The sequence below is a fragment of the Phycodurus eques genome, chromosome 1 (genome assembly GCF_024500275.1).
Source record: "Phycodurus eques isolate BA_2022a chromosome 1, UOR_Pequ_1.1, whole genome shotgun sequence".
NCBI lineage: Eukaryota > Metazoa > Chordata > Actinopteri > Syngnathiformes > Syngnathidae > Phycodurus > Phycodurus eques.
Window position 1 is genome coordinate 11,465,859 of NC_084525.1, and position 26,610 is coordinate 11,492,468.

General features: G+C 40.4%; 1 protein-coding gene across 5 annotated transcripts in view; it reads right to left on the bottom strand.

Annotated features, from left to right (window-relative positions):
* Positions 1–266: 266 nt before the first annotated feature.
* als2b (alsin Rho guanine nucleotide exchange factor ALS2 b) overlaps positions 267–26,610 on the bottom strand; it is a 41,355-nt gene continuing 15,011 nt past the window's right edge. Inside the window, exons 14-33 of one of the 5 annotated variants that reach the window (XM_061677178.1) lie at positions 23,853–23,981; positions 23,725–23,748; positions 19,832–19,902; positions 19,679–19,745; positions 19,405–19,577; positions 19,259–19,324; positions 19,088–19,186; positions 17,572–17,736; positions 17,345–17,456; positions 15,379–15,456; positions 14,210–14,343; positions 13,877–14,041; positions 13,665–13,782; positions 9,410–9,567; positions 4,671–4,997; positions 4,541–4,592; positions 4,401–4,462; positions 1,054–1,203; positions 868–964; positions 267–351 (exon numbers count right to left, since the gene is read on the bottom strand). In XM_061677178.1, coding sequence (XP_061533162.1) covers positions 313–351; positions 868–964; positions 1,054–1,203; positions 4,401–4,462; positions 4,541–4,592; positions 4,671–4,997; positions 9,410–9,567; positions 13,665–13,782; positions 13,877–14,041; positions 14,210–14,343; positions 15,379–15,456; positions 17,345–17,456; positions 17,572–17,736; positions 19,088–19,186; positions 19,259–19,324; positions 19,405–19,577; positions 19,679–19,745; positions 19,832–19,902; positions 23,725–23,748; positions 23,853–23,981 — 2,286 coding nt within the window. In that variant the 3' untranslated portion in view covers positions 267–312. Of the gene's footprint in view, positions 352–867; positions 965–1,053; positions 1,204–4,400; positions 4,463–4,540; positions 4,593–4,670; positions 4,998–9,409; positions 9,568–13,664; positions 13,783–13,876; positions 14,042–14,209; positions 14,344–15,378; positions 15,457–17,344; positions 17,457–17,571; positions 17,737–19,087; positions 19,187–19,258; positions 19,325–19,404; positions 19,578–19,678; positions 19,749–19,831; positions 19,903–23,724; positions 23,749–23,852; positions 23,982–26,610 lie in introns of all 5 variants that reach the window. The other 4 variants (XM_061677168.1, XM_061677198.1, XM_061677187.1 and 1 more) reach the window with 4 other exon arrangements.

The window sequence follows — 26,610 nt, forward strand, 5'->3', positions numbered from 1 at the left end:
AAGCAGAATTACTATACTTAGAATTACTAATTGCACACTCTCAATTGTCGTCCCAGGTAACAATGCTGCCCACCTCCATATCCCACACAAAAAACTGAAGAGACGTCATGGATTCACATATGGACAGTTTGAAGTGGTTCATTTGTGGTGGTAACACTATCACAGCTGCTGACTGTCACAAAGGGGGGAAGGTGGTCTCCTATAAGCAGCAAATGGAATGCTGAGTGACCTCAGCTGAGTTCCTGTGATAGGCTGATGGCGGAGGAGGAGCCACAGCACACGCATCAGTAAAAGAGAAAAGAAGCTGCTGCATTAAGTGATCCTCTCATGCTGGATCTGGTAGTAACAGGCCTGCGGGAGGACAGGGAACATCTCAGTGGGTTGGAAAGATTTTCAGAGAGTGTCAATTAGTGTACAGTGGTACCATGACTTATGAGAGGCCCAATTTGAGTTTTTTGAGATACTAATGCTACGTCCTGTGAGAGAAATCTGACTTGCGCGTCAGCTTCTACCATGAGACGGCGGCAGCAAAAATCACAACATTCGGTCACCGCGGTTCTGAAAGTACAGGTAACTTTTGGTTTAGGTATTTTGCCAAATGTCTTTTACGAACCATGGGTCATAAGAAAGTAACTTCCGAGAGGAAGTGAACTGGGAGAAAAAAGTATCAATTAAGAATACAAAAAATAGATTTTTTTCTGATTTAGAAAGGTTTTTGTGGAATTTTTTTGTGGGGGTGGAATAGAGTTCGACATTAATTTAAATGGGCAAAGTTGATTTGACATACGAATAAATTAAGAGCATCTGCACGGAATTAATTCAACTCGCAAGTCAAGGTACCACTGTATTATGGTGTGTCATGGTTACCTTTAGCGTGGTGAACATGATTCCGTGCTCTCCGTGCTGGATGCAAGGATCCATCAGGTCTTCGATCAAGTTGACCTCTGACCCAAGGTTCCTGATTCTTGTGTTTTAGGAAATCGAAAATATTTAGATGTATGTCTGTCTTACAATTAATTAATTAATTATAATGAATACAAATTTGCAGCTAACCGAGCACGCAGCACCACATAGAGGAAAACAGGAAATAGGTCATCCATGGACCACAGGAAGACCTGCTTCAGAAGTGACTGCACTTCCTTTGTGATCTCCTCGAAAGTCAGCTGGATCACGTGCAACTTGTCTGATGGGGTGAATGTTGTGCTGAAAACAATGGACAAAGTAAACAGCACAAAGGTGAATAAAAAGCAGGAATACAGGGGGTCCTCGGTTTACAATGGCGTTCCTTTCCTACGGCAGCAATGTAACCCGATTCTAGTCTATCGCATATCGCTAACCTACACTAATGCAGTAGCAAAGTCATACAGTAAAACCTTTGTTTGAAAAACACTTCTAGACCATAAATATAGAACAACAACATAAAAAAACAGTAGGCTCAGTGGTAACCGAGCACGTCTCTTTGTGCGATGTGACGATGAATTCTAACACCACCCGCACACTAGTTCATTGCGCACCATTTGCAACCTCAAAATGTCATATGTTGCGACTGCTGGAAACCGAGGACTCCCTGTTGGTTGAATGTTGGAAAACGAAGTAGCGGTGGTACCTTGACTAATGAGTGCCCCAACTAATGTTTTTCGAGTTATGATCCTTCGCTTGTTAGTTTTTTTTGCTTTGTTTTGATCTGATTTAGGAGCGGGCTTCAGCTACCTCGTGGCCAACCTGAGCTGGAATCAGAGGCCACGACCTTTAAAGCCACATGCCAAAACATAAATACTACTCTGTGTGACATTTAGCTTAATTACGTGTATTAAAACAAGTTTATTTCTTTACATTCTCTTTCCTATGGTTTTATATTTCCATTTTGCAATATGGTGCAATTTTGCTTAATAGAAAAACTAGGGCTGTCGCTAAAATTTCTTAATCGCGATTGATCACATGATTTCCATAGTTAACTGGCATTTAATCGCATAGCACGCATATTCCACCTGTTCTAAATGTACAATAAAATAATATTTTTCAAGTTTTTAATATTCCTATCAATATATGAGTGAAAAAAATATGCTTACCTTATGGAAATATAAGATAGAAGATAGGCACGTACTGTAAAACTGTTACTGCACTCTACTGTACCGTTATTGCAAAAGTAAACAACAAAAATAATTATATACATTGTGTACATTTAAATACAACACTACATAAATCGGCATCTTAATCCTGACACAATGTAAAATCCCACTGACGGGCTAACAGAAATTAGCATTGAAGTCTAGGGATAGAGTCATCCATCCATTTTCTGATTTTTTAATGTATTTAATGGCAAATTATGGTGGAAAATAAGTATTTGGTCACCTACAAACAAGCAAGATTTCTGGCTCTCACAGACCTGTAACTTCTTCTTTAAAAGGCTCCCCTGTTCTCCACTACTTACCTGTATTAATGGCACCTGTTTGAACTCGTTATCAGTATAAAAGACAGCTGTCCACAACCTCAAACAGTCACACTCCGAACTCCACTATGGCCAAGACCAAAGAGCTGCCAATGGACACCAGAAAAATAATTGTAGACCTGCACCAGGCTGGGAAGACTGAATCTGCAATAGGTAAGCAGCTTGGTGTGAAGAAATCAACTGTGGGAGCAATTATTAGAAAATGGAAGACAAACAAGATCACTGATAATCTCCCTCGATCTGGGGCTACACGCAAGATCTCACCCCGTGGGGACAAAATGATCACAAGAACGGTGAGAAGAAATCCCAGAACCACACGGGGGGGACCTAGTGAATGACCTGCAAAGAGCTGGAACCAAAGTAAAGTCTAACATCAGTAACACACTACACCACCAGGGACTCAAATCCTGCAGTGCCAGACGTGTTCCCCTGCTTAAGCCAGTACATGTCCAGGCCCGTCTGAAGTTTGCTAGAGAGCATTTGGATGATCCAGAAGAGGATTGGGAGAATGTCATATGGTCAGATGAAACCAAAATAGAACCTTTTGGTAAAAACTCAACTTGTCGTGTTTGCAGGAGAAAGAATGCTGAGTTGCCATCCAAATAACACCATACCTACTGTAAAGCATGGGGTGGAAACATCATGCGTTGGGGCTGTTTTTCTGCAAAGGGACCAGGACGACTGATCCGTGTAAAGGAAAGAATGAATGTGGCCATGTATTGTTAGATTTTGAGTGAAAACTTCCTTCCATCAGCAAGGGCATTGAAGATGAAACGTGGTTGGGTCTGTCAGCATGACAATGATCCCAAACACACCGCCCAGGCAATGAAGGAGTGGCTTTGTAAGAACCATTTCAAGGTCCTGGAGTGGCCTAGCCAGTCTCCAGATCTCAAACCCATACAAAATCTTTGGAGCGAGGTGAAAGTCTGTGTTGCCCAGCGACAGCCCCAAAACATCACTCCTCTAGAGGAGATCTGCATGGAGGAATGGGCCAAAATACCAGCAACAGTGTGTGAAAACCTTGCGAAGACTTACAGAAAACATTTGTCCTCTGTCATTGCCAACAAAGGGCATATAACAAAGTATTGAGATTAACTTTTGTTATTGACCAAATACTTATTTTCCATCATAATTTGCTAATAAATTCTTTAAATATCAGACAATGTGATTTTCTGGATTTTTTTCCCTCATTTTGTCTCTCATAGGTCAGGTATACCTGTGATGAAAATTACAGGCCTCTCTCATCTTTTTAAGTGGGAGAACTTGCACAATTGGTGGCCGACTAAATACTTTTTTGCACCAGTGTATTTGTGACCCGGAAATATGTCAGCTCCATTCTCTGCCTGCATTGCGCCACAGCGCCAGGAAACAACAGCGGCCAATTCTGGAACTAACAGACTTTGTCAACGGCATTTTAAGTGAAAAATGGAAACTATTTTTGGACACATTGTTCAGCCTCGACTGTCTGTTTTATCCGATATCCGTTATACCGGGGTCTGTTTTATCGAGGTTCCACTGTACTTAGGTGTGTTGTGTGCATGTCTGCACCACACTGCCCCTAAGAGGCCAGGCACAGCGCACAGACACACGCGCGCGCACACACACACACACACACACACACACACACACACACACACACACACACAGTACAATGCCTATGAGGGTTGTGCATTAATCGAGCATTAAAAAAAATTATTGCGTTTAAGCAAATTTGCGTTAACGTATTATTTACGCCTTAATTTCAACAGGGATGCTTAAAAAAAAAAAAAAAAAAAAAAAAAGTGCTTTTTTTTTTTCAAGGGGGCTGGAACGCATTCGTGGCATTTGAATTAATTTCAATGGGGGAAATTATTTGGTATACGAGTAAATTGAGTTACAAGCGTGGTTACAGAACAAATTAAACTCGTAAGTAAAGGCACGACTGCAGCAGTGAGTGCTAAACAAGACAAACCTGATTTGCTGGAGTGTGTCTACTGCAGAGGCAAAGCAAGTATCTTTGGTGCTGGACAGAACCTGGATCAGACACATGCCCAGACAAACACTAGTTATTACATTTCTGGAAATGTTATCGAAGAACCAAAAACAAACAACCTGCAGGTTTTCCGCTGCTGCTGGCATAGAGACTGAAACAGGCCAAAACTTCCTGAAAGAAAATGAAAAAAAGATTTAAAAGCGCAAATAAATAACTTCTGTAGTTATCCAGTTACATTGTGAGACGTACTGCTGGACACCCAGAAAGGCGAGCAGGGCCAGGTCGGGTTGCTTGTTGAGGCGGAGGACACACTCCCAGTAGACATCATCCTCTCGCTCCTTATCGAGAGCGTAGAGTGTGAAGAGCGGCGGATAGAGGCGGGGCAAGAGGACAGGAAGCAGCAGAGCCAAGCCGCTCACCACGTGGCTGAGGTGGGACCGCTCCATATTCAGGGTTATGTTCTGTTTCGAGGTCTCATGCTCAGGCGAGCTTTCAAATTTCACGCCTGACTCCTCCTGAAGGTCGGCTGGCTCGCGAATTATACCGCCATCTTCTGGCAAGTCTGGGAACAGAAACCTGCACAGAGTTCACATGCAAACCAAGAAAGAAAATAAAACCACACAAAATAATATTTCAAAACAAATTCTAGTTCTGTTCTGGCGTTGGCGACAGTGACGTTGGGAGCAACCATTATCGTCGTCGTTACTGTCATCATGGGACTTTTACTGTTGTTGATATGGATTTTGTCAAACCTATTGCTCTCTTGTTCTTCCATGGTCACGCAGCCCCTCAATCCTCTTTTCTCTATCTATCCTATTTATCTACTCTCTCCATCTCAGCCCATCTAGCAGAGACAGGCAGTTTACCCACAGAGCCTGGGTTCTGTTCAAGGTTTCTTCCTAAGAGGGGGTTTTACTTGCATCCATTACGAAGTGCTTGCTCGTGGGGTTCAGCTGGTTTTATTTATCGTATGATGAGTGTGGTACTTGACCTGGGGGGTACTCCAGCAAGCAGGTTCAAGATGCTCTTAATCTAAACCTGAGTTCCGACTTTACTTTCTCTGAACTCAAAAACTGGGGTCATTCAGGTCCAGAACAGCTGATCTGAATTAGTTCAATGAAGTCTAAGTACTCACCTTGATCTGAGCTCATGGACTACCACAACCAAAAGACATAATCAATGGAGCCCCGATATGTCGATTCACCATGGATACCGATAGAAACATGTCAAGTTACTTACTACTGGCCCCTTGGAAATGGAGGTGCTAATGCGGGTGTTTAGTGATATGAAAATGTAATCTGTGTACATTATTTTTTTTTGTGTAAAAAAACAAAAAACAAAAACAAAATAAACGAGTAACACTGCTGGAGCAGTGAAGGAAAGAGAAGCAATTGATGCCTGAGGGAATGTGGAAGTTTTAGTGCATTACTATTCAATCCATTGTCTTAACATCTAACCACACTTTAAATTGCAGCATATGGGAATATGCACTACATTGTCAAAGGTATTTGCTCACCTGCCTTGACTCAGATATGAACTTAAGTGACATCCCATTCTTAATCAGTACGGTTTAATATGACATCAGTCCACCCTCTGCAGTTATAACAGCTTCAATTCTTCTGGGAAGGTTTTCCACAAGGTTTAGGAGTGTGTTTATGGGAAATTATGACCATTATTCCTCAAGTGCTTTTGTGTGGTTAGAGACTGATGTTGGACAAGAAGGCCTGGCTCTCAGTCTCCTCTCTAATTCATCCAAAAGTGTTCTATAGGGTTGAGGTCAGGATTGTACAGGCCAGTCAAGTTCATCCACATCAAACTCTCTCATCCTTGTCTTTATGAACCTTGATTTGTGCACTGATACACAGTCATGTTGGAACAGGAAGGGGCCATCTCCAAACTGTTCCCACAAAGTTGTAAATGTCCAAAATATTAGCCCATGAGCTCCAGTGAAAGGGACTCTGAATGCTTCAGTATACCAAGGGATTTTGGACAGTCAAACAGTTTGGGGCTTACCCCGTCCTGTTCCAACATGTCTGTGCATCAGTGCACAAATCAAGGTCCATAAGGACATGGATGAGAGAATTTGGTATGGATGAACTTAACTGGCCTTCATGGAGTTCTGACCTCAACCCAATAGAACACCTTTGAGATGAAGTAAAGCAGCGATTGAGAGCCAGGCCTTCTCGTCAAACATCAGTGTGTGACGTCACAAATTCTGGAAGGATTTGGACTCAAAAACTCTCATAAACACACTCCTAAACCTTGTGGAAAACCTTCCCACAACAATTGAAGCTGTTATAGCTGCAAAGGGTAGACAAACATCATACTAAAACATAGACTTAGAATGGGATATCACTTAAAATCATACTGTATGTGAGTAAAGGCAGGTGAGCAAATACTTTGGGCAATATAGAGTATTTTTAATAATGTGATTTTCATTTATCCTATGTGCAAGCCAACGTCTTAAAGCGTACTTGGAAGCAGATTAATGAAATATAAAACATCATTCAGGCAGGATTGGATGCAGACAGGATGCAGCATTCAGGCATACAATATTTCACTGGGCCATGATTGGTCCTCACAAAAATGTATTCATACTAACTGACAATAATATAATAATAATAATGATAAAGTATGAATCATTTAATAGTCAACACCTTTTTATTTACGTATTTGTGTCATTAATTTGTAGAATCAAATGTAACCGTCTATATGAATATACAGTTACTTAAAAAAATAAGTTAACAGTTGATTCATACTCAGCTAACAGAAAGACATTTTGTGCAGAAGCGGTGATGGAATATGCCTAAAATGTCCCATTCACGTCACATTTGGAAGCCAAAATTACATCCAATCAGACTGCATGAGGGGTCCAAACCTTTTGTGCCCAAAGCGCTACATTGTATTTTTAAAAAGGGCAGATGGGCCAGGTCATTTGTAGATGAGGTCAAAAGAAGCGCTAATATGAATAAAAAAATATTTTCCCGAACAATAAAATAGTGTTAGTTAAAAATAGTTTTATTTTATTTACTATAAATCAATTAACCAATTATTTAGATAAATTAATATAAACAAAATTACATCCAATTAGACTGCATGAGGGGTGCAAACTTTTTGTGCTCAAAGGGCTGCATTGTATTTTTAAAATGGACAGGTGGGCCAGGTCATTTGTAGATGAGGTCAAAAGAAAGCTAATGTGAATCAAACAAATATTTACTCTAACAATAAAACAATATTGTGTTCTTTAAAAATAGTTTTATTTACTATAAATCAATTAACCAATTATTTCGATAATACAAACAAAATTAAAAATTAATAAACGAACAATCTTTAAACAACATTATCCATTCCCATTTTAAATTCTATCATTTATAATTATTTTAATAATAATGAAGCAATTACTGAAATTCTAAAATTTCCAATCGATATGTAAAATTATTTTAGTAATCTTAATTTATTTTATTGAAAATAAATCAATTAAGCAATGATTTAATTAGATAAATGAATAAAAAAAAAAAAAAAAGAATAAACATGAACAAATCCTAACCAATAAAATAATTGATTCCCATTTACAGTTTTATTATTTATATTTCAATGTTAATGAAGCAATTGTTGAAATCCTAAAAGTTCAAATGTATATGTAAAATTATTTTAGTAATGTTAATTTATTGTCAATAAATCAGTTGACCAATTATTTAATTTGATAAATGACTAAAAAGTAAATAATGATGAATAAAAATGTAAAATGGTTTAGTTTTACAATTTATTTTCATTTTAAAATGTAATTATTCATAACTAACAAGCAATTATTTCTCAAAAATAAACAAAACATTGTTAAATATACTGTATATGTATTTAATCGTATTAATATTCAATCAATAATAAGAGAAATGATGACAAAATACATAAAGTACATTTAATCCCAATTTTTAGGAAAACTGGCTTAATGCAAAAAACAATTGTGACTCTTGACAAATGCTCCAGTGGTCAGATTAAACAACGGAGACCCCACTGTACTTTGCCCACCCCTGAGTTAGACTGGTCCCAGTTTGAGCCCCAGCATGTCTCTCATGATTGAATAAATCATAAATTATTATCCATCCATCCATTTTCTGTACCGCTTATCCTCACTAGGGTCGCGGTCGCGCTGGAGCCTAACACAGCTATCTTCAGGCTTGAGGTGGGGTATACCCTGAAATGGTCACCAGCCAATCGCAGGGCACATATAAACAAACAACCATTTGCACTCACATTCACACCTACGGGCAATTTAGAGTCTTCAATCAACCTACCTTGCATGTTTTTGGAATGTGGGAGGAAACCGAAGTACTCCGAGAAAACCCACACAGGCGGGGCAGGAATTTTAACCCCGGTCCTCGGAACTGTGAGGCAGATGTGCTAACCAGTCGGTCACCGTGCCGCCATAAAATATATTATATTTAGATAATTTTTTTCTCAATCAATCACTTGCAATCCTCTGGAATTATTTTTCTTACACCATTACAGTTAACAGCCCTTTAACTGTGACAGTTACTTTTCTTATTAGCGGACACATCATTGCACAAATTTTGTACCAACTTCAGCGCAAACCCATCGTGTTGACTGAGTATGAAAAGCAATAGTTTTTGGTCTGAAATTAGTCTGGGAATACCAGCATATTTTAGATCTATAGTTGTGCTTCAATTCCGATCGGATCACAGAGAAACAGACAAACCGTGTTTGCTTCAGATGGGAGAAGACGCGTAGAAAGTCAGGATTGAGCATAGCTGTTTACGGACTCTGTTACCGCGGTGACCGAGTCGGAACTCCTCTTCCCCAGCTCTTTGAAATGGATTGATAAGGCTTCCCCCATCTCAGGGTTAACCTCCTCTGAGTTTTCACATAAACTGCTTGCTGGAATACCCCCCCCCCCTGATCATGATATAAAATCTTGAATTGGCGCTATATAAATAAAACTGACTCAAGTCCACTTCAGGGTAATACAGTACCTTACGATCCGGAAGATGCGGTTAAGATAAGATTTCAACTCGCTGACAGCCTGCGGCAGGAGCCGGCGGTTGGCTCCGACGCCAACATATGTCATCCTGTAGACCGCCACCAAGGCTTCCACAAGACGGCCTAGTGGGTGCAGCGGTGTGTCACATGCCTGAGAAGATGACAATAAATGTTTTATGCTGGTTTGAAAAAAATTAAGATTTTTTTTTAGCCTGACTTGGGACAATTTTTATCTGCTGAATCCAAATATCAAATTGGTTTTGCTGAATCAGGTCAACTTTATGAACTATGGTCACATGTTTTTGTCTACATGTACAGGTATTTTCGCTTTTGAGGTTCAAATAAATGGAGATTCATGCCCTGAATTTTGAACAATGATGACATAACATTCAATTGACAGGTACTTACTTTTATCAATGTCTACTATTAAATTTACAGTAAGCAACGTTTGTAAAATTTGATGAATAAACTTAACAACTTGGCATAAAAAACATCCTGAACAAGAGAAACTGATGTCATTTTCAGATTCAGCAATGCAAAACTGTCCTCAATCAGTTGGAAAAAAAAAAAAAACAGACAACATTTTTTTTTTGTAACCCAGTGTTATCAGTAGTGTTGCAAAACTAAAGGCCGGTCATATTTTGAAGGTTTTGGTCTTGTTTCGGTTTCGGACTGCGGACTGGATTTTCCATTGAGAGCATATGTTTCTCCAAAACCTCTATGTACCTTTCAGCATTAATGGTGCCTTCACAGATGTGTAAGTTACCCATGCCTTTGGCACTAACACAGCCCCATACCATCACAGATGCTGGCTTTTGAACTCTACATCCATAACAGTCCGGATGGTTATTTTCCTTTTTGGCCCGGAGGACACGACGTCCACAATTTCCAAAAACAATTTGAAATGTGGACTCGTCGGACCACAGAACACTTTTCCACTTTGCATCAGTCCATCTTAGGTGAGCTCAGGCCCAGAGAAGCCGGCGGAGTTTCTGGGTGTTGTTGATAAATGGCTTTTGCTTTGCATAGTAGAGTTTCAAGTTGCACTTACGGATGTAGCGCCAAACTGTATTTACTGACATTGGTTTTCTGAAGTGTTCCTGAGCCCATGTGGTGATATCCTTCACACATTGATTTCGGTTTTTGATCCAGTGCCGCCTCAGGGATCGATGGTCACGGGCATTCAATGTTGGTTTTCGGCCTTGCCACTTACATTGCAGGCATTTCTCCAGATTCTCTGAACCTATTGATGATATTATGGACCGTAGATGATGAAATCCCTAAATTCCTTGAAATTGTACGTTGAGGTACATTGTCCTTAAACTGTTCGACTATTTTCTCACACAGTTGTTCACAAAGAGGTGAACCTCGCCCCATCTTTGCTTGTGAATGACTGAGCAATTCAGGGAAGCTCCTTCTATAACCAATCATGGCACCCACCTGTTCCCAATTAGCTTGTTCACCTGTGGGAGGTTCCAAACAGGTGTTTGATGAGCATTCCTCAACTTTCTCAGTCTTTTTTGCCATCTGTCCCAGCTTTTTTGGAACGAGATGCAGCCATAACATTCTAAGTTAATGATTATTTGCTAAAAACAAAGTTTATCAGTTTGAACATTAAATATCTTGTCTGTGTAGTGTATTCAATGAAACATAGGTTGAACATGATTTGAAAATCATTGTATTCGACTTTTATTAATTTTTAACACAACGTCCCAACTTCATTGGAATTTGGATTGTACATACCGGTAGACTGATTTATTTCATTGGAAGAATTTAGTGGAAAAAATTTTTTAAGATTTGAGATTTTTGCATGGTGTGTCCATCCATCCATCTTCTACCGCTTATCCGAGGTCGGGTCGTGGGGGCAGTAGAAAAAAAACCTTTAAATATTAAAGGTTAACCTTTAAAATTTTTAAAGGTTAAGTGTAAAAATGAGTTCAGGCACTGTTCACAGTAGAACGTAAAAACAATAAGACACTCAACCTTAAAGGTCCCATATTTTACCGAACCAACTTTTTATAATATTTGGGATGTTATATTGGCTCTATGGTGCCTCAGTAAACATGTGAAATATGAAATAAAATTGACCACGCATTCCTGAGATACAGACGTTTTTCTGCCGAGAGGCCTGAAATTAGGTCATTATAATTTCTCGAGCTTATCTACGTCACTAGCAAAGAGCTTTGCCTTCTTTTTGAGCATTCTTCCAGGAGCGCATTTGTGAGGTGGCACACTGATGTTGTACGGGAAGGCCTGGCTCTCAGTCTCTGCTCTAATTAATCTCTTTTGGGTTGAAGTCAGGACTCCGTAAAGGCCAGTCAAGCATAACAAACGTGTGCTCTCACAAGTCGTGAGGGTTGGGTCTTCTACACAGAGGCAACCAATCAGAGGAAAGGGAAATATGGACAGCAGATACAAAACTGGGTCAAACAGAAGTAGCTGTCAGAGGGGTCTTTTCTGGACACTATTATGACAAAAACAAGTTTTTTTTATTTTTTTTTATTAAATTGACACTTTTAAACTAAGTCCATGTTCGAAAGTCACTCTATGGAGGTCAAAATAGCCAAAATATGGGACCTTTAACCTGTACCTCTTAATTTGCACTCATTTTTCAAATATGACCAATGTGCAATGTTAGGCATGCAGTGGTGGGAAAAAGTGCTTGCCCCCTTCCTGATTTCTTACTTTTTTTGCATGTTTGTCACTCTTAAATGTTTCCCATCATCTCACAAATTTAAATATTCATCAAAGACAACACAAGTAAACACACAATGCAGTTTTGAAATGAATGTTTCTATTAAGGGAGAAAAACCTACATGGCCCTGTGTGAAAAAGTGAGTCGCCCCCATTAAAAGATAACATAATTATGGTCCTATTTCTCTAGCCACACCCAGGCCTGATAATGCCACCCCTGTTCTCAATCCAGAAATCACTTAAATTGGGCCTGCCTGACAAAGTGAAGTACACCAAAAGATCCTCATAGTTAGAAATAATGCCGAGATCTAAAGAAATTCTGGAAAAATGAGAAAGAAAGTAATTGAGATCTATCAGTGTGGAAAAGGTTATAAAGCCATGTATAAAGCTTTGGGACTCCAGCGAACCACAGTGAGAGCCATTATCCACAAATGGCAAAAACATAGAACAGTGGTGAACCTTACCAGGAGTGGCCAGCCGACCAAAATTACCCCAAGAGCGCAGTGACGACTCATCCCAGTGGTCACAAAAGACCCCACAACAACATCCAAAGAACTGCAGGCCTAATTTGCCTCAGATAAGGTCAAGTGTTCATGACTCCCCCATAAGAGACTGGGCAAAATGGCCTGCATGGCAGAGTTCCAAGGCGAAAAGCACTGCTGATCAAAAAGAACAGAGGCTCATCTTACTTTTGCAAAAAAAACATCTGAATGATTGACTTTTGGGAGAATATTATATGGACTGACAAGATGAAAGTTGAGCTTTTTGTAAGGTGTATGTCTCGTTACATCTGGTGTAAATGTAGCACAGCATTTCAGAAAAAAAACATCATACCAATAATAAAACATGGTGGTGATGTGATGGTTTGGGGCTGTTTTGCTGCTTCAGGACCAGGAAGACTTGCTGTGATAAATGGAACCATGAATGCTGCTGTCTACCAAAATAATCCTGAAGGAGAATGTCCAGCCATCTGTTTGTGACCTCAAGCTGAAACAAACTTGGGTTCTGCAGCAGGACAATGAGCCAAAACACACTAGCAAGTCCACCTCTGAATGACTGAAGAAAAAGAAAATGAAGACTTTGGAGTGGCCTAGTCAAATTCCTGTGGCATGACCTTAAAAAGGCAGTTCATGCTCGAAAACCCTCTAATGTGGCTGAATTACAAAAATTCTGTAAAGTTGAGTGAGACAAATTTCCTCCACAGCGCTGTTATAGCAAACACTTGATTGCAGTTGTTGCTGCTAAGGGTGGTCCAACCAGTTATTAGGTTTAGGGGGCAATCAATTTTTTTACACAGGGCCATGCTGGTTTGTAGTTTTTTTTCCACCCTTAATAATAAAAAACACTTTAAAACTACATTTTGTGTTTACTTGTGCTGTCTTTGAGTAATAAATGATAAGGGGAAACATTTAACGGTGAAAAACATGCAAAACAAATAAGAAATCAGAAAGGGGAAAACACTTTTTCATACCACTGTACATAAACAGTTTATACACTGTTCGTTAGTGCTTGGGGATTTCACTGCACGTGACTGTAGTGTCAAAGGGGCCTGACCTTGATGAGGTAAAGATGGATAGCATGATATCGCTCCATAGTAATGGGGCCTATATGGTGAGGGATCACCTCTAAACTCTCCAGAGTTCTGCTGTGACTTCGAGACAGCAGTTCTGGACTGAGAGAAAAACAAACATTGTGAGCGTTAAAATGTGACAATGTGACAAATCTAAAGCATCGGAGCCTCATCAAAACAGAAAGTGACCACGCACCTGTCCTGAATGTGTCGTCGGTTAGTTGTGAGGGCCACTGCAATATTGTCCCATGCCTTGCAGTTGTTTCCATGGCCGGGTGCCTCACAGCCTAGTTGGCTCCAACACTCGTCAAATACTGCCTGCCACTTCTCCTCAGCGCTCACACACAGACGGCCTAGCTTCCTGACCCGTTAAAAACACACAAACGCATAAATTAAGTCAAGTCAGCGACTGGGAGAGGGATGAGAAAACAATGGTCAAAACAAGAGCCATACTAACGACAGCAATAGTCAATTTAGTTTTATTTATGTTACACACTTGGCAAGTTCAAGTAATTTAAGGAGAACTTACACAGGACGAGTCTTCTCCTTGTCTGTTTCAAAAAGGTGAGGCTTTAAGTAGGAGCCAGTTACTTTGGGACCAGCACCCCATTCACCATGGAAGGACCCCTCCAGGTAGTCGCCATTGGCCATCGTCAGCACTCCCTAAGGTCACATTTGTGAACATTATGATTGTCCTGGGATTATATTAAGTAAAATGGAAAGGAACAAGAGACATCACAAGTAACATCCACCAAATGATCTATTATGGTATGCTTGAGAAAAAGTAACAGTAGGTGTAGTGAGTATGGCTCGAGAAATAGGAACAGTGTGCTTGATGTCTGTCTCAGACAGAATAAGAAAATATGTTTGAAAGGAAGAGAAAAGGGCACAGCCATAATCCAAGACTAGATGCTACATGCTAAATTACAGTATTAAGGAGGCGGCAATGTTAGGAAAATGCTACGTGATTTTGATGGGAGATTGGAATAGTCTTGTCGTAGAAGGCAGGGATCAAAAACAAGTTGGAGAATACGGCCTTGAAAACAGGAATGAACTGGGGTGAAAGATTAAAATTCTGTACGCACCATAACCTTGTAATAACAAACATTTGGTTCAAACAACACAAGAGAAGGCGGTAAACATGGAAAAACCCTGGCGATACTGGACCATATCAAATTGATTATATCCTTGTCAAACAGCAAAACAGAAATGCAATAAAAATGCAGAAATTTACACAGCAGGTGATGTTAACTAAAACAGTAATTTAATTGTTATGCATGAAAACTACCTCTTTAACAGATTAAAAAAACTACCAGGAAAAAGTGAAAATGTAAATAGTAAAAGAAGAAACTGACAGAAATTTGAAGAAAGGACGAACAAAATATTGAAAAGTAAAGAAGACAGCAAGTTGAATTAGGTTGGGAAAGGGTGGGATAACCTGTAAGTGAGTATAGCGCAAGCTGCAGAGGAAGAAATTGGCAACAGTAAACAGGAACCCCAAAAAACATGGATTAAACATGACATGCTAAAAGCAGATGCACTGGAGGTGTGGCTTTGGAGAAGGACTTTAAGAAAGGGAACTGTAACCTGTGTACCCCACCTCTCGGCCAAAGTCAGCTGGGATAAGCTCCAGCTCACCCGCAACCCTTGAGAGGATAAGCACTATAGAAAATGGATGGATGGATGCTTATTAGTCACCTTCCCGTTAAGGGTCCAGTCATCAGAGAACTCCCCCTCATATGTTGTATCATCCTCGGACAGAAGGATTCCAGTGCCCTGAAAGACAAAATCCCTCACCTTATTCCGAATCTCACATTTTTGTTATCACTGGTTAACATTTTTTTTTTATTGTAGGAAATCAGGTAACAGTGAGACATAAAAAATAAAAAAATTGAATGAATGAACACTTGTGAATGTGCAAGTGGGTGTGCGTGGGCAGGGACATAGCCATCAATTCAGAAGAAGGGGGGGATTGTTCAGGATCATGCCAACTTTTATGAGCAAATGATCATCCTGTATTTTGGCTATTCATACCTCCATGGAGTGACTCTCTAACTTAGTATAAAAGTGTCAATATAATTTTTAAAAATGCCTTGGTTTTGTCATACGAGTGTCCAGAAAAGGCCCCTCTGACAGCTACGTCTGTTTGACCCAGTTTTGTATTTGCTTTGTCCATATTTAGCTAAGACTGCCCCCTTTCCTCTGATTGGTTGCCTCCGTGTAGAAGACCCAGTTGTGAGAGCACATGTGTTTGTTATGTTGACAGCTCTGGCTCGGGAGCAGAAAGGGAAGGCAGAGATCTTCACTAGTGACATAGATAAGCTCGAGAAATTCAAATGACCTGATTTCAGGCCTCTCGGCAGAAAAATGTCTGGAATTTAGGAGTGGATGATTTTCATTCATATTTCACATATTTACTGTGGCACCATATAGACAAGACTACATTCCAAATAATGGAAAAAGTTGGTTTGGCAAAGTACTTCCCCTTTAATTTTTGGAGACGTCCTGTGGTCTGAGAAAACAAAAATTTAACTGTTTGGTCATAATGAGTATCATTATGTTGGAAGAAAAAGAGAGGGAAAATTACAAGCTTGAGAACACCATCCCAACTTTGAAATATGGGGGTGGCAGCATTATCTTTTGGGGGTTGTTTTGCTAAAGGATGGACTGGTGCACATCACAATATAGATACTATAATTAAGAAAGAACATTATATGGATATCCATAAAAAAACATCTCAAGACATCAGCCAGTAAGTTAAAGCTTGGGCGCAGATGGGACTTATAAATCGACAATGACCCGAAGCATTCTGCCAAACTGGTTAGAAAGTGAAAGGATAACAAAGTCAATGCTTTGGAGTGGACATCGCAAAGCCACAGAAAATGTATGGGCACCTCTGAAAAGGCATGTGCAAGCAAGGTGGCCTACAAACTTGGCTCAATTGCCGCAGTTCTGTCAGGAGAAATGGGCCAAAATTTCTGCCAACTGTTGTGAGAAGCTTGTGGAAGGATAAGGTTTGACCCATGTCATACAGTTTAAAGGCAATGTTTCCAAATACTGAAATGTATGTCAACTTTTGACTTTGAGGAAAGTTCAGAAAAATTGTCAAAAAAATCCTTCTGTCATTATTATAGCATTTAGCAAATGCAAACAATTTTGGTTATTCTAATATACCAACAACAAAAAAGTTGGTCTCATTTCACGACAGACAGTGAGAAAAAAAAAAGCCCGTGTTTTTTTTTAAACTTTATATATGGTGAATGTTAACTTCTGGTTTTAATGGTAAATATTCAAACTGTCAAGCTCTGGTTGAGGTAAAACACAATGACTGCAAAGTATGTAGCAATTGCAAATCTGAACACCAAAACAAAAACATGGAAAAGGCAGTGCAAAGGATTTGAACCATTACAAATATAATTTTAAAAAGTCCAAAGCCTCTGATTTCAGCCTCTAAAATGTGAATACTTTCTAATTACTCCTTCGCCACTCCAACCGGCCCCTGGCACCACAGGCCACGTGTCACGCATCGCCCCTCAAAAAATGTACGTATTTAGAGTGTGTGGTATATTTTATGTTACTATATTGGTTTGATTGGACATGTGACATATTAAATACAATTTCATTGGGAAACGTATGATTTATCATCCTCTCATCTTTCTCCTACCATCATCTTATTGTCTTTGAAGGATCCTTCGTAGTAAAGGCCGAATTGCGTAACCACAACCCCGGTGCCTTGTCGCATGTTGTCTTGCCACATGCCAATATACTTCTCCCCTCTGATGGAGAGAACACACACAAAGCTCTTGCTATGAATCTAAACAGGAAACTCCGAGACGCTCCTAAGGACAGTGCAACATACTCAGAGACGCTCCTAAGAGCAGTGCAACATACTTGGTGATGTCGTCAAAGACGCCATAGCCAGTCTTCTTGTCATGTACCCACTGGCCGATGAAAACGCTAGGTGAGGAGGTGTTGAGCTTGCCGCTGCGTAGCATCCCATGGCCATGTCGCAGGCCTTCCTGGTAGGATCCATCGTAGACCTCGGTGTTTGCATATCTGAGCATAACAAAAGCTGTAGTAAATATGCATACTATACAGTAGTACCTTGACTTAAGAGTTTAATTAGTTCCATGGCAAAACTTACTTTGAAATTAATTAAAATGACTATCTGCTCCAGGCCCCAAAAAACTAAAATTGTTACATATTTTTAATAAAGAAATGTAGTACATTATTGTCAAATTTACAAATAAAAACATAAAACACAATAAGAGAATGTAAAGAAATAAAGTGCTTTAAGCCAACTCCGATGGATTCAAGAATTATAAGAGACAGAGAAAGAGTTTCAATTGGATTTTGTGATTGCACTGTGTAATTCCACTCTTGTTTCGCGTTAGTATGTGTGGATCATATTTTAGCTGCGTCTTTTTTGTTTGTTGTAACCCTTTTGACTTTGTGCTGCCGTCTTGGCCAGGTCACTACTGGAAAAGAGGTTTTAAATCTCAATGAGTTTTTTTACCTGGTTAAATAAAGGATACTGACTGATTGACTGATTAGCAAAAACTCAGACGCACTGTAGAACATTCGTGTGTTGATGTGTGGGCTAGTGCGCGATGACAGGAGCTTCAGTCACACGGTTAGTTTAGTGTTAGCTTCTGCTCCATTCTCCTTGCAAGTATTTTCATTTTGTATTTGTATATTTGTTTGTGATGGCTGAAAGTGCATCAGCAACTTTTTTTTCACTTCAGTTGAGTGGCGGCAAATCTTTAGCACACAATGTATCTAAAATTTTGCCTTGCAGCAGAAAGCTAAATATTTGATCAAGTGACGGCTCATAATTCGAAAACCCGTGAGTTGGGGCACTCGTATGTCACATTGTGTCATGAGTAGTGACAACCTGCTGCTGTGCAATTGCATTTTTTTTTGTTTCAGGAGAAAAGAAAGAAAAAAAAACACACACCCTGATAAACATAAAAAAATAAAAACAGATTATTAGACAGAATTGGTGCCAAACGTGATATATTTTGAAAAATATTTTTAAAATGTTTAAAAATTTTAAGAGGCACATATGCACTACAATATAAGGCATGTCCAAACATGACTGGTGCTTGGAGACAATCTGATTGTTTTTCGTGTGATTTACAGTACATGTTAGAACAGCAGAGTGTAAATTTAAATTCTCCTTGGGGTATTATAATAAATATGAAAAATTTACTTGATATGCATATGGACGGTGTTGCAGCAGTATTAATTTAACAATACTGTATGTTTATTAGTGTTGTAGCTTGCACTAATAAAGCACTGCAGTGAGAGGTATCTCAAATATTCTGGGTATTGAGCTACAAATTGAAGAAACAGAGATTTTTTTCAGAGCTCTTGTATATTGAAAACTAAAGCAGAAGATGCCCACCTGTATGTTCCCACACCATGCATTTTTCCGACCTTCCAGAAACCTTGATAGTGATCGTTCTTGTTCAGGGTCTTATTTGGAGCCACAAATTCACCAAAACTAAACAAACAATATATGTTGAGGACAGCATATCACACATAATCTAGGTTTATGTTAATGGCGAAAACTCACCCATCCTCCTGTGCATTCTTAAATGACCCTGTGTAAACCCTCCCATCAGGCCACTTTATCACACCTCTGAAAAGAGCAACAATGCCAATCACCAATCTTGAAAAGCCTCGCTAAAATTTAAACAGAAAAATAAGTCCACGTCCCACCTGCCGTGTGGTTTTCCGGCGAGCCAGCGACCCTCATACGTCGCCTCTTTCAGCCGTCCATCCTTGTAAAACGTGTAGGTGGCGCTCCGACATATGGGAGGTTCAATCTTTTGTCCCTCACCTAAGCTCAGGGCCTGAGCAACCGCTTGGTTAATGCAGCGGATCCACTTAGCCTGCCAAATGAGCACCAAAAATGAGGACTTCCACCACCTCTTCATCTGCATCATTAATTAGTCACAACAGCAACAGTCTTTTACTTATTTATTTCATCTACCTTCTCCATGGCAGAGCTTGCTAACAGGGTAAACATCTCTTCTGGTGTGATCAGTTTCAGCCCGTAACTCCTCCAGGAACAAAGCAATGTATAATTGCAGGGAAACAAAAACATCTTTGATCCTAAATCTACACTTCAAAATAAATCACCCACAGGCCAGTGTCGTCCTCTGGAATAGGCTCAACCCAAAGCGTGGCCAATGGGAAGACATGATGAGTGGAAAACTGGGGGGGGAGAGAAATGATGATCAGCCAGATAAAAAGCATTGAGTCATGCCACACAGACATGCTTTTCCTCATGCTCGTCATACAGGTTCAGGTGACTGCTGTTCGGGTGTTTACCAGAACCCTTACAGTCCTGCTGACCATTATCGGCAGCCCTTCATTTTTTGCAAAGCCTGCATAATATCTTGAGATGTAAATGCAAACGTTGTATCAAACATATCAGGATCGTTTAAATGGAGGTCGAAAGTAATTTAACAAAGACAAAAAACAAAAAAAACAAAACAATGTGCAGCAATATTCACTTCTTCTTTTCCTTTCGGCTTGTCCCGTTAGGGGTCACCACATCGTATCATCATTTTCCATGTAAGCCTATCTCCTGCATCCTCCTCTCTAACACCAACTGCCCTCATGTCTTCCATCACAACATCCATCAACCTTCTCTTTGGTCTTCCTCTAGCTCTCTTTCCTGGCAGCTCCATCCTCATCATCCTTTTACCAATATACTCACTCTCTCGCCTGGACGCGTCCAAACCATCGAAGTCTGCTCTCTCTAACTAGGTCTCCAAAACATCTGGCTGTCCCTCTGATGAGCTCATTTCTAATTTTATCCAATCTGGTCACTCCTAGAGTGAACCGCAACATCTTCATTTCCGCCACCTCCAGCTCTGCTTCCTGTTATCTTTTCAGTGCCACTGTTTCTAATCCGTACATCATGGCTGGCCTCACCGCTGTTGTATAAACACCTGACACCTTCCTCCACCTGTGCCAACCTGCATGGACCAGTTTCTTCACTTCCTTACCACACTTATCATTGCTCTGGACTGTTGACCCCAAGTATTTAAAGCCCTCCAACCTCGCTATCTATTCTCCCCGTAGCCTCACTCTTCCCCCTCCACCCCTCTCATTCATGCACATATATTCTCTTACTTTGGCTAATCTTCATTCCTCTCCTTTCCAGTGCATGCCTCCATCTTTCTAATTGTTCCTCCACCTGCTCACTGTTTTCACTGCAGATCACAATGTCATCTGCAAACATCATGGTCCACGGGGATTTTAGTCTAACCTCATCTGTCAGCCTAAGCATCACCACTGCAAACAGAAGGGGCCCACCTCCACCTTAAACTCCTCTATCACACCTCACCACTGTTCTGCTGCCGTCATACATGTTCTGTATTATTCTAACATACTTCTCTGTCACTCCAGACTTCCGCATGCAGGACTGCTGCCCTGAAACATAAAACCATACTGTTGCTCACAAATACTCACTTCTGTCCTGAGTCTAGCCGCCACTATTCTTTCCCATAACTTCATCGTGTAGCTCATCAACTTTATTCCTCTATAGTTCCCACAGCTCTGCACATCACTCTTGTTCTTAAAAATGGGCACCAGCACACTTTGCCTCCATTCCTCAGGCATCTTCTCACCCGCTATAATTCTGTTGAACAAGCTGGTCAAAAACTCCACAGCCATCTCTCCTTGATGCTTCCATACCTCCACAGGAATGTCATCAGGACCAACTGCCTTTCAATTTTCCATCCTCTTTAATGCCTTTCTAACTTCGCCCTTACTAATCATTGCTACTTCCTGGTCCACCACACTTGCCTCTTCTACTCTTCCTTCTCTCTCATTTTCCTCATTCATCAACTCCTCAAAGTATTCTTTACATCTATCCACCACACTACTGGTACCAGTAAACACATTTCCATCTCTATCCTTAATCACCCTAACCTGCTGCACATCCTTCCCATCTCTATCCCTCTGTCTGGCCAACCTGTATAGATCCCTTTCTCCTTCTTTAGTGTCCGACCTGGCATACATGTCATCATATGCCTCGTTTGGCCTTTGCCCTACGTCACATCTCAATGTATTCCTTTCTCTTCTCCTCGGTCCTCTCAGTGTCCCACTTCTTCGTAGCCAACCTCTTTCCTTGTAGGATTTCCTGTACTTTGAGATTCCACCACCAAGTCTCCTTTTCTCCTTTTCATGCCAGAAGATACACCAAGTACTCTCCTGCCTGTCTCTTTAATCACCTTGGCTGTAGTGGTCCAGTCTTCTGGAACCTCCTCCTGTCCATCGAGAGCCTGTCTCACCTCTTCACGAAGTCGCACAACACTATTCCTTTCTCAGCTTCCACCACATAGTTCTCTGCTCTGCCTTTGTCTTCTTCATCTTCCTCCCCACCACCAGTCATCTTACACGCCACCATCCTATGGTGTCTAGCCACTCTCTCCCCTACCAATACCTTACAGTCAGTAACCTCCTTCAGATTACACCATCTGTACAAAACCTGCATGCTTCTACCTCCGCTCCCATTCTGTCTACCCATTACATCTTCATCACCCCCGTTTCCTTCACCAACATGTCCAGTACAATCTGCACCAATCACGACTCTCTCTCTGTCTGGGATGCTCAGAACTACTTCATCTAGCTCCTTCCAGAATTTCTCCTTCACTTCTAGGTCACATCCTACCTGTGGGGCATAGCCACTAATCACATTATACATAACACCCTCAATTTCAAATTTCAGCCTCATCACTCGATCTGATATTCTTTTCACCTCCAAACATTCTTAGCCAACTCTTCTTTTAAAATAACCCTTTCCACCGGGTCTCCTGGACACACAATATATCAACCATTCTCCTAATCATTATGTCAACCAACTCCTGATATTTTCCTGTCATAGTCCCAACATTCAAAGTCCCCACATTAAATTCTAGACTCTGTGCTTTCCTCTTCTCTTTCTGCCTAAGAACCCGCTTTCCACCTCACCTTAGTCTTCGACCCACAGTGGCTGACTTTCCACCGGCGCCCTGCAGGTTAACAGTGGGCGGACGTTGTTAACCCAGGCCACGACCGATCCGGTATGGAATTCTTTGCCGGATGCCCTTCCTGACGCAACCCTCTGCATTTATCCGGGCTTTTGTCTTGCTGGAGGACCCATGATCTTTGCTTCAAACCAAGTTTTCTTACACAGGATAAGACATTTTGCTCTAAAATGTCTTGATAATTTTCTGATTTCATGGTACCTGTGATACAGTAAAGGCCTCCAGTACCAGTGGCAAAGCAGCCCCACACCATTATTGATCCTTCACCATGCTTGACTGTTGGCAGGGTGTTCTTTTCCTTAAAGGCTTCATTGCACCGCATGTTAACATACTGTTGGCATGCATTGCCAAAAAGCTCCATTTTTGTTTCTGTCCATAAATGTTGTTCTATGGACTCAAAGTTCTCTACAGAAATATTTTTTTTCACTTGATTCCTTTTCTTCAGGAGATAGTCCACATTTAGTACTTAAACTCCATGGGTGTCAATAATGGTGATCAGGACTGTGTGTTTAAGACTGACAAGGTATGGGAGGAAGGAAATGACACCAATAGGTAAAGAAGGGGATGTGCACAAATCACCATCTCTAACAGTGCTTTTAGGAGCATTTTCCACATGAAATCTTGTGCCATTGCTTGGCCACAGAGGTACGACTAATATCCCGAACCCATAAGCAAATAAAAGCTTGAAATTGGCGGCATCAACTGCAGGGTAGCTCAGTTTAATTTTGTCAAATGACTATAAGCTGTGGCATTACACAAATACTGTATAGTGTAGTAAGGTATGAAACAAGGATTTTGTTCACATATGTCTTTGCTTTTCTTCCAAGTTGAGAATTGTATGACAATTCCTTGAAAAGAGGCTTGGAGAAAAATGGGCGCTATTCATTCCAATGTTTTTTTTTTTTTTTAAATAGACCAAAGGTCAAAACATTCCTATCCTTCTTCCTTCCACACAAACAAACACACACAAAATCATGACCCAGAGCTTCATACTTACGAGGTTTTTACAAGGCGCCATGCCCTGAGAGCGTGAGGGCAAGCACACACAAATGCTTGAAAACATACCGGGTTACAATATCTGAAAGAGTGTATGAGTATGTATGTGTATGCATGTGCGGAGCTGACCTGTGCATGGACAAGAGCATCATTAAAAAGGATGAACCAGTTGACGGAGAACCTTCCAGCATTCTGCAGCGTCAGAGCTTTGTTGCTACTCTCGCAGATGAGGCGGCGGTGAGGATTTCGTAGAGAGTCCTAACAATGATTTCAAAAAATAACAACAAAAACACCATGAACCAAACCAAAAAAAAAACAGGCGTGTTCGGTCCATTGAAGACTTTAAACAGCCCATGGGTGTGAATGTGTATCTCTCCAGCTTTTACAACAATTGCTATCTCAACAAATACTTGGCTCTCCAAGTACCACAGTAAGGACCAACATTAAAAGACAATAGAATAATAGGCAAAGGTTTTATTCCTAAAAGTATATTTAATACTATTGTAAGCCACTGTAATATTATGAACAGTGTAAACATTAACACTACAACTTGAAATAGAGTAAAATAAAAAATAATAATGATTAAATGAAAATGTATTGCGCTTTATAGTTCAATAAAAAGTTTACCTAAAATACATTTTTAAAATGAGAACCAGTTTAAAGGATTGAATGCAATGTATTGTACTTAAAAGATAAATACAACTGAACCGTACTAAACAAATGTACTGTATTGGATTAAAAATGTTTTTTAACCCACTGCAACATTATTGAGAATTTCAATATTTGATTGTGATTCTTTCATATACCACTAGAGGGAGACCGCGTACCACACTTTGTGAGTCAGTGGTCGAACAGTACCAGTCTTATGTGTCCTGTGATTGACAGGTGATCATCCACGGTGGACCACACACCTCATCCCAAATCAGATGTGACAGAATCCAGGAATGGATTGATGTATGCACGCTCACTGTGTGTGTGCGTATGTAAGTGTGCGCGTGTAGTCTGTGGACAATAGATGAAATAAATGTAAAAGTGAGGAAATAAATTAATAAGGCTATCAATCAATTCAATTTATTAATCGCATGATTTCCATAGTTAACTGCTGATTAATCCCATGTTAATCGCAAATCTGTTCTAAATGTACAACGAAACGATATTTTTAACGTTTTTAGTACTCTTCTCAATATATTAATGTTTAAACATGCTTTTCTTATGCAAATATATGTATTATTATTATTATTATTATCGCAATATTTAAAACTCATGTCCAAGAAAAGATAGGCACGTACTGTTAAACTGGTACTGTACTATACTGTGCTCTCTACTATACAGTTACTGTAAAACAAAATACACGACAAAAATAATTACACGCATTGTACACATTTAAATAGAACACTACTTAAATCAGCAGCTTAATGCTGACACACACACACACACACAGACACTGTAAAATCCATTTGATGGGCTAAAAGAAATTTGGGTGGATGGATATCTATCAGTCTGGAAAGGGTTACAAAAGCTATTTCTAAAGCTTTTAGGATTCCAGCGAACCATAAGGAGAGCCATTATCTTCACATGTAGAAAACAGAACAGTGGTGAACCTTCCCAGTAGTGGCTGGCCTACAAAGATTACTCTAAGTAAACAGTAATGACTCATCCAGGAGGCCATAAAGGAACTCAGGACAACTTTTAAACTTGCCTCAGTTAAGATCAGTGTTCATGACACAACAATAAGGAAGAGACTGGGCAAAAATGGCATCCATGGCAGAGTTCCAAGGCAAAAAACATTGCTGACCAAAAAGAACATGAAAGCTCATCATACCTTCGCAAAAAAAAAACATTTGAACGATTCCCAAGAGTTTTGGGAGAATATTTTATGGGCTGACGAGATGAAAGTTGAGGTTTTTGGAGGGTGTGTGTCTCATAACATTTGGCGTAAATATAGCACAGCATTTCAGAAAATGAAGATAATGACAGTCAAACATGGTGATGGTAGTGTGATGGTCTTGGGCTGCTTTTCTCCTTCATGAGCTGGACAACTGTGATTGATGGATCCTGAAGGAGAAACTTCAGCCATCAGTTTGTGGCCTCAAGCTGAAGCGAACTTGGGTTCTGCAGCAGGGTAACGATTCAAAACATACCAGCAAGTCAACTTAGAAAAACAAAATTAAGGTTTTGGAGTGGCCTAGTCAAAATCCAGACTTGAATCCGATTGAACTGCAGTGGCATAACCTTTAAAAGGCCGTTCATGCTCGAAAACTCTATTTTTGTTGAATTCAACCAATTCTGCAAGGGAGAGTGGGCCAAAATATCTCCACAGAGACGTGAAAGACGCATTGCCAGTTATAGAAAATGCTTGAATTTAGTTGCTGTTGAGGATGGCCCAACCAGCTATTAGGATTAGGGGGCCATTTCTTTTTCACACAGGGTCAGGTAACTTTGAATAGTTTTTTTTCCCCGTAATAAATGACATCACCATTTAAAAACAGCATTTTAAGTTCACTTGAGTTATAGATGTAGCCTAACGGCTGGCATACTACCAAGCCTAGCCTACCAACGAGTGGCTCTTGGTGACTAATGCTGTTTGACTTAATATCTGTAGGCGATGGTTATGGTAGATTGTCTATTTCCATCATTTTCAACACCGCTTATCCTGGTTAGGGTCGCAGGGCACTGGAGCCTATCCCAGCTGACTTCGGGCGAAAGGCGGACTACACCCTGAACTGGTCGCCAGTCATTGGGCAGCCGTGGCCCAATGGTTAAGATCAACGCCTTCCACCGTGGGGGACCTAGGTTCAAGACCCCGACTAGACCATCCACCAACATCCCCCGGACTCACGGCTGTGGTGTCCTTGAGCAAGACACTGCTTCAGCTGCCCCCTGCTAA